Genomic DNA, 21,128 nt, shown 5'->3' with positions numbered 1-21,128 from the left:
AATATAAGTCTGCTGGGCCTGAGACATGGGCAGGAAACTCTCACCAAGGAAAAGTTATCCCACCAACCATAGCATAATAGAAGTTAAATGAACCTAGATATTGGGCTTTCCCTTTTTCCTTAACTTGTTATTTTTGAAGATATTTGTCATTTAATGTCAGCTGGGTCTGATTCCTTCAGTGCCCAGCTCACCACTCCTGTCCTTGCTTTAGACCCTTTCCTCTTTGTGGTACCTTCCTTAGGAGAAGAGAAGTGAGACGATAATAATGAGTATGTTCCATGAAGATCTCACGTGCATTTTCTTGGCTTTTGTGCAAAACCACAAATGTGGCTAATACTCTTCCCTGTTCGTGGAAAGTATGTAGAAGTTTTAAACCTACGTGTCCTTTGTCACCTAGAGTTTCTGGTCACCCAGCTTGTTTCAGTCTGTCAGAGAATGCCCTGCTGTCTCCTGCTGATGGAGTGCTGGGAACTGCTCAGGCTGCAGTAGATCCTGAACATCTGTGGACTCCGAGCAGAGCTGCGCTCACTCTGCCTGGAGAGCAGGTTCTCCCGTTGCCTGTGCTGGGAGAGAGTTGTGGCTGCAGTGGTGACTGTAGCATTTGGGAGGCTGAGGCAGTAGGATTGTGGCTTTCAGGTCATCCGGGGTCATATAGAGATGCATGCTGTCTCTAAAGGAAGAGAACATAAAGAAAGGAAAGGAATGGAGAAAGGAGAGAGGGGAGATGAGGAAGGGAAGAGGCCTCATGTGCTCACACCATGTATACAGTTTCCCTGGGTCATTTCGGAGAGGGCTTCATTATCGTCTGATGAAACACCGCCTAGAGATCATCTCTCCCCTATATGCTTTCTTGAGCAGCCAAAGACCAATAACAACAGAGCTAAGACAGGAATCCCTCAGAATAAAACTCCCTCCAAATATGCTTCCTCACGGACATGGGGAAGTAAGAACCATTCACGTCAAGCCATAGTTCTCTGGGCTTGTGAAAGGCTGAAGTCATTGGGATGAGTTGGACAGAAGTTTTCACCCTGCTTTGCCTAAACACAATCTTCCTTGCCATTCTCTTCCCTCTCCAAGAACTAGAGACATGTGGCGAGCTTACTCTGACATTTGAGAGGCCAAGTGGAAAAACATGGGCAAATACTTCCATGCTAGAGGGAACTATGATGCCGCCTGAAGGGGACCAGGAGGAGCCTGGGCTGCTAAAGTGATCAGGTAACAGAAGTCTCAGTGAGCAGAACTTGACTGCTTTGGACAGTCAGGAGGGGCTCTCCTCTGCATCCTGTGCACACTGCCTGTTATTCTTCCTCTTTTCTGTTTACAGTACTGGGAACAGTTGGCAGTGATTCATGATCCCTACCCTATCTCCCTTGGTGCTGCTCATCCAGCATGAGAGTGAAATCCTGGACTGTGTAGGTGCCCATTCAGGCAGGATCAGTACCAACCTCTCCTTGCCTGGTGTTCCTGGACTTCTAGTACAGTGATCTGTTGAAGAAGGGAGTCCAGCATGTGTAACTATTGTCATCAGCTTGGTTATGGATCTTCTTGTATGTCTTGATTACAGTGATGCCAGAGAGGGTATTCAGAGGTTCATAGGACACAGGGCAGCAGACTCAAGAGCTGACCAGTTTGCCAACAAAAAAAGAGGGGGGAGACCACGCCCCAGTGTGCTGGTATCTCAGCAGCTATTGGCTGGAGAATCAGAAGGAGCTCCCACAGCAGAAAAGTATTCATAATCTATTTTTGGGAATGTGGGTGGAGTTTTTCAGGCTACTTCCTGCTGATTGGGGGTGCTGATAATCTTACATGGACCTAAAGAAAATTTAGGATTATGAACAAGTCCTGAATAGAATATTCTGTGAGACTTGATCTCAATCAGAAATCTTGAGGCTTGCTTGGATGTAAAACTCAGAGGAAACTCCAATACAATTCCTTTGAAATGTTGGATCATCTGGGCCATCTACTCCTATTGGAGATTTCTCAGGGGCTCTTCCTTCATAAAACCTGATTTTTCCTAACCCAGAAAGAATCTACAGCCTCTCATTTCCTGGGGAAACAAAAGCAAATCTTCTTTTCCATAGTAGCTTATCTTTTGACTTAAATTTTGAAGTCAAGTCATTTTAAAAATATATATGTGGCTTAATCCAGCAACATTTATATTCAAATGTATTTTAGCAGCTTTTCCTCCTTCCCCAGTCATCAAAGAACTCATAGACAACACAGTAACATACAGTATCCATATTCTCTGTGTAGTTTCCATCTTTACATGGCTTCATTTTAAACTCTATTTCTTTTATTTTTATTTTTTGTTCTTTTTGAGACAGTGTATCTCAGTGTATCTTTGGCTGTCCTGTATCTCACTCTGTAGACCAGGCTCTTCTTGAAATCACACAGATTGTTCTGCTTCCACCTCCCAAGTGCTGGGATTAAAGGTGTGTGTCACCACACCCAAATATTCTCTTCTTTTTTCTTTTTTTTTGTTAGATTTTTTTTTAAAATACCAATCCCAATTCCCACTCTCTCCCCTCCTCCCATTCCCTCCACACATCCTCCCACCCCACCTCTTCTAATCCTAAGAGAGAGTAAGGCACTTTGCTTTATGGGGAGTCCAAGGCCCTCCCCACTACATCTAGGTTGAGCAAGGTATATATCCAAAGACAATAGGATCCCCAAAGCCAGTATATGTGATAGAGATAAATCCCAGTGTCACTGCCAGTGGCCCCTTAGTCTGTCCCAAACATACAACTGCCAGTCACATTCAGAGGAACTAGTTTGGTCCTATGCTTGTTCCTTCCCAGTCCAGCTGGAGTTGGTGAGCTCCTATTAGCTCAGGTAGACTGTTTCAACCCTTCATGGTCTTGACCTCTTTGCTCATATTCTCATTCCTTCTACTCTTCAACTGGACATTGGGAGTTCAGTCCAGTGCTCTGATGTGGGTCTCTGCCTCTGTTTCCATCTGTTGTGGGACAAAGGTTCTACAGTGATATTTAAGATAATCATCAGTCTGTCTACAGGGCAAGGCCAGTTTGGGAAGCCTCTCCTCTAATGCTTAGGGTCTTAACTGGGGGTGATTCTTGTGGATTCCTGGGAATTTTTCTAGATCCAGGTTTCTTGATAACCCAACAATGGCTCCCTCAATCAAGATATCTCTTTCCTAGCTTTCATATCTGTCCTTCCTCCATCTTGACTATCCCATTTCCTTAAGTTGTCCTCAACTCCCCTTCTCCCCTTCTCCTCTTCCCTTCCCCCCTATATCCCTGCTACCTCCCATGCTCCCAATCCTTTCAGGCAACCCTGTCTGTCTCAAATTTTCAGGTGGCTCCATATATGTTTTTCTTTGGGTTCACTTTATTAATTATCTACTCTAGGATCATGAACTATAGGCTCAGTGTCCTTTGTTTACAGCTAGTATCCACTTATTAGTGAGTACATACCGTAATCATTTTTGGGGGTCTTGATTACCTTACTCAGGATAGTGTTTTCTAATTCCATCTATTTGCATGTAAAATTCAAGATGTCATTGTTTTTTACTGCTGAGTAGTACTCTAATGTGTAAATGTGCCACACTTTCTTTATCCATTCTTCAGAAATCTACGAATAGATATCAAGTATAAAAATTAGAATTAAAGCAAGAATAAACAATATTAAGCAAGGAGCATATGCTAAGTGTCTTAATAATAATTCTATCCTAAAGAGTCTATGTCTTGTATTAGAAGAGGCTTGGATAGATCATAAGAGGAAGGCAAATACAACTATATAATCTTCAACCATATTGAAGGCCAGAGAAAGGAGATAATATTACTTGGGTAGGTAGGAATTGCAATCAAGCAGCTTCCAAAATATGCAGTATGTGACAGAGACAACTGGATACCCAGGCAATCACCCAAAGTCTCATTTGCAAGGCTGAAGCAACCAACTTTGGCTAAGGCCTTGATTAATGGACAGAACATTTTCTGAAGTAATAAAATTTTCAGAACAGTCTTACCCTGTCTTGGCAAGATTTGACAGTCTTCTTTTTTATATCCTGCTTGATGTGACTAAACCTCATGCATTTTGTCAATGGTCAAGGTATGGGCAGTTCCTTGCCAACAGGCCAGTTTTGTGAAGAAGAAAACAAGCTCCAAGTGAAGTGTCTTTGGTACTCAACATTCTCTCAGGAATAGACCAGTGTTGCCAGGCGCAATCATGTCTCACATTAACAGAACCCTATGTTATTTAAATGTCATATTCTACAATTCTTTAAAGTGTTGGAAGATTACTTATTTGGTAGAATACAATCTCTATGTATCTAAAGAACCTGATTAGTCTACCTATTAAGTATGACAAACATGAATTACTATTGACCTATAATATTAATATCTATATAACTTAAAGACTAAGACTTTATATCAGAATATTAAATAACCTTTAAATAACTGTGCAGTTAATGAGGACAATGTCCTCAAAAATGTAAAGAATGTATAAGTATCTTGATCAGAGGTAGAAATATGGTAAATATATCCTAAAATTTTATCAATATACAAGATTTCTTAAACAGATTAAAAACATGCGTGCATACACTCTGACAAAATAAATTTGCATAGGTGTATAAATATTGTACACAGAAATAGGAGCATATTCAATATAACAAATATAATTTGAACTTGTAACAATATGCAAGAATTTATACCAATGTAAATTGTCCATAGCTCACAAGTATCACTCTGTTATTCACTATTATTATTATTAGTTTGAGTAAGCACACACAAATCTACCTATTATCCCATTCAATTAACCCTCTTTTTTTCAAGGAGCTATCTGGGCATACATAATTTCCACCTCAACCCACAACCCTATACAAGTCATAATCAACCGCTGAATGGTGTCCCTGTCTCTGAGGACAAACTTTGCTGGGAGAGGGGACACAGTTTTCTAGAATTGCTTCCAAATGTCATGGGTGTGATGTTCTTTCTATGGGATCCTATAAAAGTAAAATGATAGTTAAGTTTCAAGATTATTGTCTCATGTAATTGCAAATAGTCTCTGAGTAGTCAATAGGGTATTTCTGAACTTCTTATTTGGAATTCTGGCCAGAACATTTTAAGAAGGTGCACTATTTCATCTAACAAAGTTGAAACCCTCTTGAGCAACTGATGCCTAAAATCAGTCTTATAGTAGTGCTATGAACATCATAATGTCACCTCAACTAAGTGAATTTTTTTTTGTTGTGGGACCCCATCTTCTTCCTGAAAACTTCAAACATTACTGCAGGAAAATCAAGTGTTGGTTATGGAAAATTTAAACATTATTCATATAAACATATATTCAACAAAAGATATAAACAAAATATGCATGGAGAAAAGTAAATTTTTTTTCTTAAAAATGTATATTCTTTCTGTTCTATACCAGATGGCTCCTGACATAAGACAAAAACTCCAAATTTTTCTTTCAACAATATGCTTTGATTTGGTGAAGGATAGCCACTGTCCAACCAAAGCTAGCTATATATATTATTTTTGCTTGGTAATCTTTTCTGAACTATTATTCTTTCCTCTGTAGGCATCTAAATGTCCTGGGTCTCTTGACTGTTTAAAGATGTTTTCTTGTAAAGACAAGAACAGAACCCTGCCCCAACCCTTACATGGTTTCCTTACCACCTATATGGTTGTCTCCTCAGTCAGTGAGCTGTTATTTCTCTTTGTAAAGAGGTTTCTCTTCTTCAAACTGAATTGTTATTAATTTTGATGGTATCCATAGCTTTACCAGGCAATGACCCCATAAATTCACTGCAATATTAGCTACATATGGCCCCAATCTTTCTTTCTATCCTTGTGGCTCTATGCATTCGACCCATCATGTGCTTTGTTTCACTTCAGATAGGGATTCAATTACTAGTAATTGAATATCTGCCTCTTGAAGAGACCAATTTAGATGCCAGGATTCTAGAGTAAAGACATTCACATCCACACCAATTTCTAGTAATCCCTCAATTACAATGTAATTTATACACACCCTTATCTTGGTCTTTGATCATTTATAGAAGTCTGCCAAAATCTATGTTTCCTATTTTTTACTGGTGTTTTTGATTCATTCTCCATGTCTATTCCATCATCCAGAACAGTATGGTTTTCTAAAATAGGCACTGGATGAGGCATGCTCGCCCAGTGAGACTTGTTCTCCACAGTGACTGGGAATGACTGGACTACGTTTGACACGGGGGCTTGTGAGAGGCTCCCCAAAGAGTTTCCAATGGTATCATCATGTCTTGTCTCTCTTTTGTTGATCTACACTCATTGGGCCAATATTGGCCTTTGCCACATCTCCTACAAATGCCAGAAGGCTGAGACCACTTATTATTGCTATTCCCAGAAGAGACATTATTCCTAGGAATTTCTTGTCTACAATATGCTCTCTCATGTCCTATTCTACAATTAAAGCAGTTGACATTTTGGTGTCTCATACCATCGAAAATCACTTCTGCCCAAGCCTCAGTATTATAGTCAAATGTCTCACCATTTTTTGTATACAAGATCCACTCATCTATTGGTGCTGATCTTTTTGTATTCTAAGTTGGCATTTTCAAAAGCCAGAGATTCAATAAGTACTTGTCTAGCTTCTGGGTCTATTACTCCTACTTGTACAGCCTGAACTAATCTTTGTAAAATGTCACTAAAGGGTTCTCCCTGGCCCTGTTTAACCCAGTATATGATTCAATTCTATTTTCTAGTTCCTAAATCCTGTCCCAAGCATTTAAAGTGGTGTTGTCTGGAGGTTTCTGTCTTGCCCATTTCCCACAATCATTAAGTCCCAAAGAAACCACACAGAGGTCTACATTAGTTATAAACTGATTAGCCTAGTAGCTCAGGCTTCTTATTAACTCATAACTTATATTAGCCCATTATTCTTGTCTATGTTAGCCATGTGGCCTGGTAGCTTTTTTGGCAAGGCAGTCACATCTTGCTTGTTTTGTGGCTGGGTCAGGACTGCATACTAGGACTTCCTTCTTCCCAGAATTCTCCTGTTGTCCTTGACCCACCTCTACTTCCTGTCTGATTTTCCTGCCTATACTTCCTGCCTGGCTACTGGCCAATCAGTGTTTATTTAGAATATAATTAACAGAATACAGCCCATTGTCCCACACCAAACAGCTGTGATAAATAGGGACAAAGTGCATTTGTCATAGAAAGCCTGGTCCTGAGGATCAGAGTAATGGTCCCTGTCAAAAATTTGATCTTCTGAAATCTCAAACTCTGTTTACTTCCTTCCCTCTCCCCCCCACCCCGTTACTCTAAAATTTTTGCCTCTACTCACTAAGAACACTTACAAAGCAGTTGGGGTCTGTCTTCTAGGTCTGCTGAGATTGATTGAAGCCAATCATGTGGCATAGCCCTATTGCTTGAAGTTCATGTTTTCACCATGTCCCTAACAAAAGATGAATGTAGGCCATAAGATACTATTGCTTATTCAGTTTCTTTCAGATTGCTTTAACCTATAGATTGCAATGCATATTCTTTGACTACCTTAGCATACTTTGTGCCAGATGGTCTCTCAGATGAAATTACTGTATAGGCAGTTAAAAATCTTGGTAAATCATCCCAGGGTCTAGCACGTACTGATGGGGTTAAATTCTGTCCTTGTACCTTCTGTCCATGCTCGTCAGTTTTGATAATTTCCTAAATCTTTAAAAATATTTTACCACTGCCTTTTGTAAAGTCTGAATCTCCTGTCCAATGATCCATTCTAATGCCCTCATTAAGGATTCCAAGGTATGAAAGTTTGTTCAGTGAAGATAATGTCTCATTTTTGGACATAATTTGATGACATGCAGATTTCCTTCTTGGAGAGATACTTTATCCACCAATCTATTATCCTTTTTCAACAGATTCTGATTATTAAACTCAGCAGCATGAATTCTTTCAGATAATGTCTCAGTACTCTTCAACATTGACTGAATTTTCTCTATCAAATTATTTTTATGACTCTCCATTTTATTAATTTTTATGAATTATATATTCATTATTAGTTTATAAAGATTGTATCATTTCTAAAAGTGCCTCATTCGTGGCTCTGTTTTCAAACCATTTTTAATGTGATAATATGAAAAACAGAACTAATTCCAAAAGTCAAATAAATGGATGTATAAGCAAAATCACATAAGCCTTGCAGAATACCATCCATAGCATTAGCAAAATGATTATTAATGTCCTGAATGGTAATATTTTTTAGCCATTATGTAATTCAAATTTATCACTTACCTCCTGTAGAAAATTTCAGTGAATAGGTGTCATAGTCTTTATTGGCCAGCAGGTGTCATGGTTGCAGTTGTGTTGAAGAGACCCAGAGAAGAAGCCTGTTGCATTCTCTGGGAAGTTTGTTCTGGGTCTGCATACTATTATCTACTTAAATACTGATAAATACACTATGTTTAACAAATTAAGAGCAGTTACTAAGGACAATCAAAGTGATTCCAAGAGTTATTGGCCAGAATAAGGAGAAAGCCCAAAGCTTTTCATCAGTTGCAAGTTGCAAACTGCATGCGCCAGGGATTGCCATCTGCAGAGTCAGCAGAGTGTGGGTTGTGAGCTAAAGATGGGTAGTGTGCTGGGATGGCAAACCAGGATCACCATTGCGGAGCTTAGGCTGGCAGACCGGGACTGCCACCGGGGATGTTCTGATAGGCAAGTGTGAACTTGTTCCCTCTTTGTGGTTCTAGATGATGCTGAAGATAAGTCCAATCATCCAAAGATAACTCTGAATTAAGTATTCTAAGGTTTTTCTTTATTAAAAGGGAAAACTCACAGAACAGGAATGGTGGTCCATCATCAAGGTGTAGAACATAGGAAGAAGAGGCTTCTCTGGGCAGGACCACAGCTTCACAGCTTTTTGGTCCCTTAAGTCTTGCACCAACCTGATCTAGCCTCTTAAAAGCCATTGGCTGAAGGAGGTTCCTCATCATTAGGGCAAAAACTTATCCAGCTAAACTTCCAACTTGCAAAAAAAAACAAGTGGTTAAGGACACCTAAAACAAAAGTAACAACAAATTAAACATTACGTAAATGTAATTAAAGGAAAAGGTCAGATTCCACATTGCTATTCCAAGATAGCAGATCTTGGCAGCATCAGCCATACTGTTCTTGCTTTTGAGTCAAGAGGGATGCAGCAGTAAAGTGGTTATGGAATCTTCTTCCATGTTAAGGAACACCATAAAGACCATGCAACTGGCAGAAGAGTCTCTGTATGAAGGCCTATGAGGATATTCTAGGTGGCTGTGAAATTGAAGCCTAGATTACCTGGACACCAGAAGATGTTGGAGATGCCAGTATTGTGAGATACATTACAAGGAGAGCTGTATAGAAGGAGTGGACCCAGTGCAAGATATAGATGCATGTTGCAGTCAGAAAAACTGAAAGGGCAGAGCCATCTCAACCTTTTGACATCAAGATGTGGTGTTACAGGATGTGGAGTTTGCCCTGGTGGGTTTTGATTTTGCTTTGTACCAGTATTTCTTCACAATGTCTCCATCTCTATCTTTTGTAATGATTTTCTTTGCTCTTTGCCTTTGTATGTTGGAATGTGTAATTGACTTTTTGGTTTGAGAAGGATTTGCAATGAAGAGATTGCATGAGTCTCAGAAGAGATTTTAAACTTTTTATAAATGGTTCATTTTATTTATTTATTTTTTAAATTAAATGAATCACTCATTAAATTTCCAAAATGTTAGAAATATTTTACTTGCCTCTTACGCTCTCTTTTTACGTTTTACTTTCCAAGCTTATTGCCTCTTCTCAAAGATCACCTTCCTAAATAAGTAGCCCCACCCCATGGTACCATTCTAGTAGTGCTCTTCTGCTCAACGCTGAACTTCAGATACTCTTTGTCTTGGCTCTTTATTCTTAGCACTGCTGTTATGTTGTCTCATATTTTGGATATGTTGTGCCTTTATGTTCATTGTATTGTAGAAATTTATAGTTTCCTTTTTATTCCTTTCTTGAACCAGGGTTGATTCCCTTGAGAGTTGTGCAGTTTCCACGAGAGTGTAGTCTCTCTGTATTTTGTGTTATTGCTGAATTCTATCTTTAAGTTATGGAAATCCTATAACATAAGGGGATTATCCCAATTGTTTTTCTTTCTGTTGAGATTTGCTTTGTGAGCAAGTATATGGTCAGTTTTAGAGAAGGTTCCATGAGGTGCTGAGAAGAATGTGTTTTCTGTATTTAGGTGAAATGTTCTATATTTGTCTGTTCAGTCCATTTTAGTTATCACAATTGTTAGTTCCCTTATTTCTCCATTAAGAATCTTCCTAACAGACCTACCTGACGGTGAGAGTGGTGTATAAGTGTTCCACTATTATTGCATTTGGTTTGATATGTGCTTTAAACTATAGAAATGTTTCTTTTACAAAAGTGTCCTTGTATTTTAGACATAAATGTTCAGAATTGATAGAGTCCAGAAGGACATAATATTACCTAAATAAACAGAAAGTGCATTGTTTTTTTCACTACTTTAATTTTATTGTTTATCATGGATATATATATATATATATTATTGAGAAAAGGAAGAAAAAAACAAGTTTCCACCTCCTCCCAGCCTTCCATTTCCCTCCCCCTCCTCCCACCCTTCTCCCCCTCCTCCCATCCTTCTCCCCCTCCCCCCACTCCTCTCCCCCTCCCTCTCCAGTCCAAAGAGCAATCAGGGTTCCCTGCCCTGTGGTAAGTCCTAGGTTCTCCACCCTCTGTCCATATCTAGGAAGGTGAACATCCAAACTGGCTAGGCTCCCACAAAGCCAGCACATTGCGCAGGATCAAAACCCCGTGCCATTGTCCTTGGCTTCTCATCAGTCCTCATTGTTCGCCATGTTCAGAGAGTCCAGTTTTAACCCATGCTATTTCAGTCACAGTCCAGCTGGCCTTGGTGAGCTCCCAGTAGATCAGCTCCACTGTCTCAATGGGTGGGTGCACCCCTCGTGCAGAAAGTGCATTGTAAGCAATTTCCAAAACTCTAGAATTGACAGGAACACCTTGGTGCCTGGACAGTCACCCAAAGTTCTTCTGTAACATTGGGACATCCATCTTCAGCCTATAGGCCTATAGATCCTGCAGACTTTTTCACGAAGCAGGAAATTTCATAGACAGTTCAGCTTCTATTGGCAATTTGTCAGTCACTGTCTTCTGTATCCTGCAGAATATCTGTCAGACTCTTTCATGAAGCAGGAAACCTGAAGGACTATTTCACCTTCTTTAGGCAACTTCAGCAGTCATTTTTCTGTGGATCTTGAATGTCCAGTTTATACAGCATACCATCAAGAAGACCAGGCAAGAGCAATTTCTTGCCCAAATAGCTAACAAACTCTATAAAGAGTCCCTTTGATGCCCATCATCCTCTTGAATAGATTGGTGCTTCCAGGAGCACATGAGTCTCATTATTAGTAAAAATAACAAGTTCTTAAAACATTTTAAATGCCATATTCTGTTAGTATTTGAGAGTTTTTAAGAATTAATATTCATCTGAAATATATCTCTGTACATCTACGGAACCTGGCTATCATGACTCCAAGCCTGATTATTATAAATAAATTCTTATTAATCTATAATGTTAATTATAAATTACGTTTTTAAATGAGCTTCAGAAACACAATACCTTAAACAAGAGCAGAATTGTATATAACAAAATTGACCTTAAATTTGCATCAATAAACCAAGATCCATACCAATTTGAAATATTATTCTCTATAACATATCTGTCTTTAAATGTAAACAAACATTTATAAATAATCACTTAAGGAATTAGGGCATTGTTTTCTAAAAAACATATAGAGAGGAATCCCACACTATCCCTGACTCTGCCAAAGGCATATCTGCTTGGAATTCCCACCCTGATCTCTTCTGCACTGCCATAGGCCCAAAGCAGCTTCTTTATTAACCAATGGTAATAAAACATATTCACAGCATACAGATTGGAATCCCACATCATAAGGAAAATTTGTTCATGATGTACATCAAACTATTGATCTGTCACTTGAGCAGAGTTTTCTTCCTGGTCTAAAATACTTTCAGATTTTTGTATATGACCATTAGCTTGGTCATAGTTGTGTTACTCAAGGATGGGGGTAAATGATGGAGCCACTCTCTTGGCCACCAAGACAACTAACAAATGTATGTGTAGCTCAGTCTCATAACCACAGCAATATACACATTTTTTTTTGCAAGGGACCATGTATGTACAATATGATTGGCAGTGATGTGGGCAGATACTCAAAGTTGTCTAATGAATGCATAGGTCTCAGATGCTGTTGCATGCAGCTCTATCTTTCTTCATGGTCTGTGTTCAGAGCTTCTTTTGCTAGGAGTGCTAGATTTTTTTTCTTTTTTTTCTTTTTCTTTTTGATTTTCAAGACAGGGTTTCTCCGTAGCTTTTTGGTTCCTGTCCTGGAACTAGCCTTGTAGACCAGGCTGGCCTTGAACTCACAGAGATCCGCCTGCCTCTACCTCCCGAGTACTGGGATTAAAGTCATGCACCACCACCACCTGGCTAGATTATTTTCTGAAAGACTTGGCATGGAGCTCTAAACAAAGCCTTCTACTTTTTTCCTTGCATTCTCTGCAGCAGGTAAAATCTTACTCCTCCCTCAGCCTCCCACATACCATTGAATGGTGGGTATTAAAGAAAGATGTTTTCTATTTGAGAATGCTGCTCTAGAGACTCAATTGTGAACATAAATTTGGAGGTAGTCAAGCATGGGCTCTATCCAACGCTGAACTTCACAAAGCAGGTCTGGTAGTAGCATTTGAATTAAAGCTTAGACTAAATTTTTTGTCAGTTCCTCAAAATTATAATATCCATGTACACGTCATGGTGGTCAGAGTTAGGAGTAGTATTACAAGCAGCCATTTCCTTTTTATCTTCATTAATGTACCCTGTAATTTAATCATACTACAATGAGAAACTTTGCTTGCTTACCCATTTCCTTAGCTGTTGTTAATAGCTGCGCATCTTCATGTGACTATGAAGAAATAGTCACTCAGAATCATACTGAGCCAAAATACTGCTCTATTTCTCATTTTATTACCTTCATATACACATTGGAAACTCTAGGTTGATAAATAAAGATTTAAAATATTAAACTTTTATTTTCTATATGCTTGTGTATTTTTATTAATGCAATGATGCCGGTACACTGAATAAGGTTTGGAAGTCAGAAGAATACCCTCATGAGTTAATTCTCCAGAGATACTTTGTGAAAATCAGAAATAAATCTCTGGTCATCAGGTTGGAAGCAAGAGTTTCTGCCCTGAGTCAGCCCATAAATAAATATTGTAAAGAATATCATGCCAGGGCAAAAAGAATGTAGTGATTAAAAAATATTCAATTGAGCCAAAGAAGATCAAAGAATATTGGAATGCAAAAGATCAAAATACTGAAGAAAGGTGAGGTTATAGTTCATTGTTCATGAAAACCTGTGCTCAATACACACAAGTACAAACACAAATGAGTGAAATATCTCAAACACATAAGAGCTGTGTGTTTTCAATAATAATAATTTACCTATATAAATATGCATTTTAATATGCATTGTCTAATATGGAAACTAAATACAGAGACTTGAGGTACATTAAACATAAAGACCAACAGAGTTATCTAGGAGACTCCTAAAATATACAGTTTATTTATTTTGTTTCCCTACCTGAATCAGAAGGTTAGACCATATTGTTCAGTACATAATACAGTTTAGACACAGAGTCCAGAGGCCCCTGAGTTGGAACTGACTGAATGCCTCCTCCTTGAGAACTAGTTTTAGAGAACAGAAGGTAATGTACAAAATTTCAAAGGAGAGGAACAACCAATAGTCCTATTCAGCTATAAACTACAATAATGTCCAGCATGTTATGATTACCATAAGGGTAAATAATGGTAAACATACCTAGGAGATAACCAACAGTTCTGTAATCACATTCAAAATGAGCTCTTTTCATGAAAGAACTCATGTCTAGTATTGAAAATGTAGTTATCAACCCAGGGATACTTAAATCATTGATCTTGGATGAGAACCTATAACCACTGTTTGACTAAAGCAGGAAAACCATTAAGTAAAATCTAGATTTTTGTACTCATACTTATTGATAACTATAGTCCCCACCCCTCATCAAAGAAACTTTTTTTTTAAAGCTGGGTGGTAGTGGCACACACTTTTAATCCCAGCACTGAGGAGGCAGAGGCAGAGGCAGGCAGAACTCTGTGAGTTCTAGGCCAGCCTGGTCCACAAGAGTTCCAGGACATGCTCCAAAGTCACACAGAAACCCTGTCTCAAAAAACCAAAAAAAGAAAAGAAAAAGAAAAAGAAAAATTCTTTTTGTAGCAGACAGAGACCAATACAGAAAACCACAAGCACTCAAAATACAGTTGTGGAGGCCAGTCCTAGTAAATACACCTATAATGCAACTCGTGTACCTAAGGTTTTGGTATCTTTGAAGAACAGGTAAGATGGGTGACAGAAAGTTATTAAAAGCAAGAGGACGTAGAGATTTGTTGTGAGATAGTGTCTCTTGGTAATATCAAAAGCTATACCCATCCAGTCTCACTGATGTGATTGATTAAACATGAGCTGAACAACGATAGCAAAAATAAGCATGCCAAACTAGATGGGGGTAAAACCACAAGGCCTTGATCCTACACAACAAACTACAGACAATTAAGGAATGTTGAAAGTGGGTGAACACACCAACCACTTACAAAAGTATCAAGTGTGAAAACAAGTAAAATATAAACCAGCACATTATTTATAGGAATATATATGTGTATATATGTATATAACAACAGTTGTTGATAAAAGAGATCATTATGGTAATACAAAGCAAGGAGGTGTAGTAATAAGAGCTATGTATAACATTTACAAGTAGACCGCATATTAAAGAGTCAATGTATAGAGAATGACAAGATGATAACAGTTAAGTCTTTTGGTGAATAAGGTATAGAAAAGGAAAAGCATGGGTTAATAACATTGAGTACTACAAATGCAAGATGAAGTGACATTCATTGTATTAGTTAATTTTCTGTTACTGTGATGAGACACCATGAACAAGGTAACTTTCAAAAGCACATATTTAATTTGGAGACTCATCCTTCAGTCCATGACCATCATGGCAGAGAACTTGTCAGCAGGCAGTCAAGCAAGCATGTAAATGTAGCAAAAGCTTACATCTGAGCTTACTTTTGAAACACAAGCATGTTGTGGAGAGAAGGAGAGAACAAAAACTGGGAAGGACAGGTTTTTAAAATCACAAAAGCCTATGCCAAGTGACATATCTCCTCCAACAAGCCCTCATCTCATGGCTTTTCCCAAATATTTCACAAATTTGGACCAATCAATCAAATACATGTGCCTATTTGACTCACTCTATTTAAACCAAAACAATTCACTCACTGGCATCCATAGGCTTTCACTGTTATCATAAGAGCCTGGCAGTAGGCCAACAAGTAGGCAGGCATGGTACTGAATAAATAGCTGAGTATATTCATCTGGTCCACAAGCTTAAGACAGAGAGAAAAAGGAAAATTAAGAGAGAAAGAAGGAAAAAAAAGAGAGGAAATGGAAATAAATTAGGGTTTTGAAACCTCAAAGTGCACCTCTGTTGTCGGAGGCTTTTTGTCCTGCCTGGTTTCAGGTCCTCCCACCAGGTCCCACAGCCTTTTAGCCCCAAAGAAATTACACAGAGGTCTATATTAATGATAAACTGATTGGCCCATTAGCTCTGGCTTCTTATTAACTCTTATAACTTATATTAACCCATTATTCTTATTTATGTTAGCCACATGGCTTGGCACCTTTTTTCAGCAGGGCAATCACATCTTCCTTCCTCTGTGGTTGGGATAGGATTGAAGAGGAATGGGATTCCTCATTCCCAGAGTTCTCCTGTTCTCATTGACCGACCTCTACTTCCTGTCTGGTTGTCTCACCTACACTTCCTGCTGGACTACAGGCCAATCAGCATTTATTTAAAACATAATTTACAGAATATAGACAATCGTCCCACACCACTCCTCCAGTGACACATCTCCAAAAATGAGGCCCCACCTCCTCATCATTTCCAAACAGCTTCACAAAGTGGGGACCAAGAATTAAAATATATGGCCCTATGGGGGCCATGGCAATTCAAACCACCACAGTAGTAAACAGCATGAGATCTCTATGAAATAACAGTGCATTGCACACAAGTCTTTTGCTAAAATTGAAGCTTAATCACAAGGAAAGAAATGAATATGCATATGAGATGATGTATACATTAGTTTGTTCAACTGGAACAACCATTTCACAACATATATACCAATCTTCATGTTACAAGTCTTCAATCTATAATCTAAATTTTTGTTCAGAACAGAAATATAGACAGTACTGATCTCTGAGGGAAATAATTATGATTGTACAGGAAATGGAATAAGCAGAGTAAAGAGATCTTCTAAGCCTTCATTGCCTCTCAGTCCTCTACCCAAACTCTCTTAAGGAAATTTGTCAGTTTTCACTTTTGATCTGGTCAAACTGTGCTCTCTTAATTGTGCTTCAATTGAAATTATCACACACTTCAGCTTTAAAATGTAAATATCATTTTATAGAAAAATGTTACTAAAATAAACATGTTTCAAGTAATAAATATATGAACTCTGTTAATGGCATAAATTTGAAGCAAGTTTGATTTTAAGGAAACCTAGTCTAAAGAACCTCATTAAAAATTTGTCTTAAGGCATTAGACAGTCAGGGAGAGGGGAACCATGGCAAAGAAAAGAGGGAAATAGAAATGACTTGACCAAGTATGTTAAGCAAGGCATTGTGAAGGGAACCACAGACGACATTCTCCCTCTCCCTTCAGATGTGCATGCATGTAGATGGCTCTCAATACAATACCTCACCAGAATCTTTCATTTTGGAAAATGACAAACAGGGAAAATGAAGGTAAGGAAACCACTGGGTGTAAAGAAGTTTAAGACAGACTTCTCTTGAAAATGCATACTTGTTAACTAAGCAAATTGTATAAGAAGGGTTATAGCTACATAAAATAGCTATAGCTCCATAAATTCTTCAAAACTTATAGTAATTAATAAGAACTGACATTGTAAGGTACATCTATTTAATGTTTGAAGCACTGAAAAAGATTGTTTATAAGAAAGGAAGTTTAGCAAATTATAACAATTCTTTAACCAGTATAATTTTGGTGACTAAAGAAAAGCAACACCTTTCTGCACTTTTGTGCATTCTCATGAAGGAGGGATTTCCCAACAGTAGGAACAGTCCTTGCTCCGAGAGCACTTCCAAGGAGCCCCATCAAATGGATATGAGGAGGTCTTGTGGAAGACAGCTCCAGAAATGTTGCAATCAGTGTTTGCATAAAAAGTTTTGTGACACTCAACTTCCACAGAAATGATTTTTTAAAAACTGATTGAAGTCAGGTGACAAACTGAACAAGGTTATGAAAATAGCCCACACATAGGAAAAAATTTCTCTCTCAAAACTACTTTTCTCTAGGCAGAGCATCTCTTAGTTGCTGCACTAATGTGTTTACAGGCTCTTCTGAAGAGCCTCTCTCTCCACCTTCCTCCTCCTCAGGAGTGTACTGCAGGGCTCTCTGCAGAAACAGCTTCAGAGTCTTCTGCTGGAACCTGTAGTGCCTGATGGAGCCAACAAGGAAGTAAATGATGGGGTTGGCACAGCTGTTAACACAGGATAGGAGTACTATCACATAAATATCACAAATGTTAATAAACAGCAAACTCCCAAACAATTGGTAGAGGAGAAAGTAGATGCCCAAGGGGAGACCAAAGATGAGGAAGAACAGCACTGTGAGTACAATGATCACACACAGCCTGGTCACAGGGATCCGTTGTGAGCCACAGACGATCCTCAACAGTAAGGTGAGGCTAGACACACAGAGAAGCACAAATAAAGCTATTAGCCAGGAAGCTGTGAAGTAATTTAATGTCTGACACCGAAAAACGTCAATACTATTAAACAGAAAGCCACACGCCTCTCCATGCAGGAGACTCAAGAGCAGGGACAGAGCCCAAAGCAAGGCACATGTGACAGCTGATGTGTGCCTTGGGCGTCGGCAGCGATACCAGATGGGCCACAAAACAGACAGACAGCGCTCAACACTAATGGCACTGAGAATGCTCAGGCTAGAGAGATAAGTAAATCTTGACAGAACAAAAGACAGCCAAGGGATATAGATGAAAATGGAGTAGAAGATGTAAATGAAAAGGAAAAGGCAATATACAAACTGAAAGCTCAGGAAGAGAAAGTCAGCCACAGCCAGGTTGAGGATGTAGACAGAGAAGGCATTCCTGTGCATGCGGAAGCCCAGAAGCCACATCACTATGGCATTTCCTGCCAATCCAACCAGTATAAAGACAAAGGAAAGATAAATTGTGGTTTGGAACATGATGTTACAATATGAAGAATCAGTGTAGATGCTTCCATTTGGTGCTGTGATGGTAGTCTCCCAGGTTGAGATGTTGGAATCCTTGCTTAGGAAATCTCCACTAGTGCTCCTGGAAGAAAAAAAAGACATGAGCACATGTTGTTTACTCTGTGATTCCCAGGACTACCTTGTTCTGTGGTAATGAATGAGATGGTTCATGAGGAGTAAAATCAGAATTGTAGAGATTAAGAAATTTATCAAATCCAATGTTTCTGGAGCCTTAATTTAAATACAGTTTGTATTTTTGGAACTATCTTCAACCCGTGGCCTGTACCGGCATAAGAGTAATTGGTGGTCCTGTAGACACTCCATGTCTGGCACCATGTGAGAAAGAAGCAGAACCATGAGACCAAATTTCTTTCTGTCCTAAAACTGGTCTTGCTCTGGTACAGGAACTTGAAACCAGAAATATGACCCTCAGTTGCTCCCAGTTCTGGCAGGGAAAAGCTTTCAAATGGGAAAATATGGATATCATGAAAGAGAGTAATGAAGGAAATGGCAAATCTTACTGTGACCAATATGAAAAGAAGCTGACCTACAGGCAAAGGCTAATAAGTCTTCATTTCAGATTTGAAACTAGAAATCATGAAAGTCTTTGAAGACATTAAACACATTTTTGTTGTTTGCAGCTATATCACAGTTATGCATTTCTCTGTTAAAACATGGTGAGAAATTAAGACTTTTCACTGAAGAAATGAATATTAATCATAGACCTAATAGCAGCTACAGATCGAGAGTAAATGTTTTGCATATATTTTAGAGCATATTAGTGCCACAAAATACATCAAAAAGGAAGAAAATTTTATTGCTGAGCTCTCTGTTAGTAGAAAATTCATTTGAAAGAATGATTTATGCTACAAGATGACTAATGATGGGATTTGTGATCTCCAAACACAGGAATGTTCAATAAATCAATGTCCAATAAATCAATTGATGGCCTAAAAGAATTTCAGCCTAGAATTTTGGCATTGATTTGAGGTTAACTGAATTTCTAACCCTTTTACAGAAAAAGAAAAGGAAATTTGCAGAAAAGGGAAAAGAGAGAAAGAAGTGACAACTGCCTAGATCAAGGGATTGTGACACAGAGAATACCAAATATAACAGAAACCATCTGCCAGGCATGGTAGCATACTTGTAGAATACCTGAGAGTAGAAAATGAGCCAGGAAGAATTCCATGAGTTCAAGTATAATCTAAATTACACGGTAGGGTACAGAAAAGCCTGGCTTGAAGGTAAAGAAAAGAACAGAAACAAAGAATGAAAGAAAGGAAGGAAAAAAAGAAAGGAGAGAGGAAAGGATAGAGGGAAGGAAGGAAGGATGGAGGGATAATCAAACAATAGTAGACTGGCAAATGTACATGAAAAAGAATGAGCCTATATAACTAAATGCAATGGAAACCGTCAACAGTAGAAGACACAAAACAGATGCTGATGCTAAAGGATGCGCGCACATGTGTCATTTTACCCACAAAGTGAAACCTATCCCCAAAATATCAGAGTTCTATATAAACATCTTAGAGCCGGAAGAGCACAGAAAAATAATGTTCCACATCCTGAGAGAATATGTAACTGTCAATCAAGTGTCACAACCATCCTCATAGAAACCACTCTCATTGTTTACACCCTCTTAGGGTTACCCTAGGTATCCAGCTTGATAACCCACCTTGGCCTTCTCTGCAGCAACTCACAGGCCTCTAATTAGAAACTCCCTCCCAAATATTGTTCCTGTGGGATTTCCCCAAAAGAAGCTACACAATCAATGAATGGACTATAGATTTGAACAGAAAATCACCAAAGAAGAAATAAAACCATCTGCTAACACTTTGAGAATTGTTCAACATTAGTGGCCATCAGGAAAATTCAAAATAAAGCTGCTTTGAGATTTCATCTTATCCCAAGCAGAATGACTATCATTAAGATTCCAAAAAAAAAAAACAAGAAATGCTGATGAAGAAAGATAAAGTGGGGAAAGAGAAACACTCATGTACAGTTGTTAATGAGAATGCAAACTGAAACTACCACCATAGAAATCAGTATGGTGATTCCTCAGAAAGTGAGATAGAACTGTTACAGTAACTATACTTGCTAGTCTCATGTCAAATTGACACAAGCTAGCATCATCATGGAGGAGGGAGGTTCTACTGACAAAACGTCTCCAAATATCAGTCTGTATACAAGCCTGTAGAGCATTTTCTTTAATAGTGATTGAGGGGAAGGGCCCAAAACATTATGAGTGGTACCATCTCTGAACTGATAGTTCTGAATTCTATAACAAATATAGTTATGTGGTCAGAGACTAAGCAAAATAAACAACACTTTTGGGGAAAAGTTCTCAGAAAACATCTTACCTTTCCTCCATTCTGTTTCCAGGAGGTGGTAAGCTCATCTGTCACTAACAGAAATGTCCAGAGAGTCAGCCGCCAACAGAAAACATGCCTGTAGTACAGAAACGGTAAAGAAAATTGTGCTTGAGTAAGGATAATCAATAAAGGAAGAAAGATCTCTAGATTCCTACACTTGGATCTGATTAAATGAATCATGCTCTTTTGAGTCATTCTCTTCACAGGACTGTTCTCAATATTCGGTGTGGTCCTTATCTCCTATCCAATGGCCAAGCCAAATCCTATAACTCCTCTTCCTTGACTGTGTTTCTTTAACCCAGAAGGGCAGTAATGCGAAACTGTG

General features: G+C 38.7%; 1 protein-coding gene across 1 annotated transcript; it reads right to left on the bottom strand.

Moving 5' to 3' along the window:
* Window positions 1–17,477: 17,477 nt before the first annotated feature.
* On the bottom strand, window positions 17,478–20,829 carry LOC121462163 (mas-related G-protein coupled receptor member B2-like). The gene is made up of 2 exons (XM_041673606.1): window positions 20,792–20,829; window positions 17,478–18,513 (listed from the first exon to the last, which is right to left on the bottom strand). Exons 1-2 carry the CDS (start codon window positions 20,827–20,829, stop codon window positions 17,478–17,480), a joined length of 1,074 nt encoding a protein of 357 aa, XP_041529540.1.
* Window positions 20,830–21,128: the final 299 nt, after the last annotated feature.

The sequence above is a fragment of the Microtus oregoni genome, unplaced genomic scaffold, assembly GCF_018167655.1.
Source record: "Microtus oregoni isolate MIOR12 unplaced genomic scaffold, Mior012 000000F_ref0000247, whole genome shotgun sequence".
NCBI classification, from domain to species: Eukaryota; Metazoa; Chordata; class Mammalia; order Rodentia; family Cricetidae; genus Microtus; species Microtus oregoni.
Note: the sequence above shows the minus strand (reverse complement) of the source record. Positions and strands in the feature narration are given on the sequence as shown.

What these genes read in the sequence shown, in the direction of transcription:
- LOC121462163 (XM_041673606.1), bottom strand. Translation starts at nt 20,829, where the DNA reads ATGAGCTTACCACCTCCTGGAAACAGAATGGAGGAAAG. An exon ending in GGAAACAGAATGGAGGAAAG is followed by an intron (nt 18,514 to 20,791) that starts GTAAGATGTTTT and finishes TTTTTCTTCCAG; the next exon opens with GAGCACTAGTGGAGATTTCC.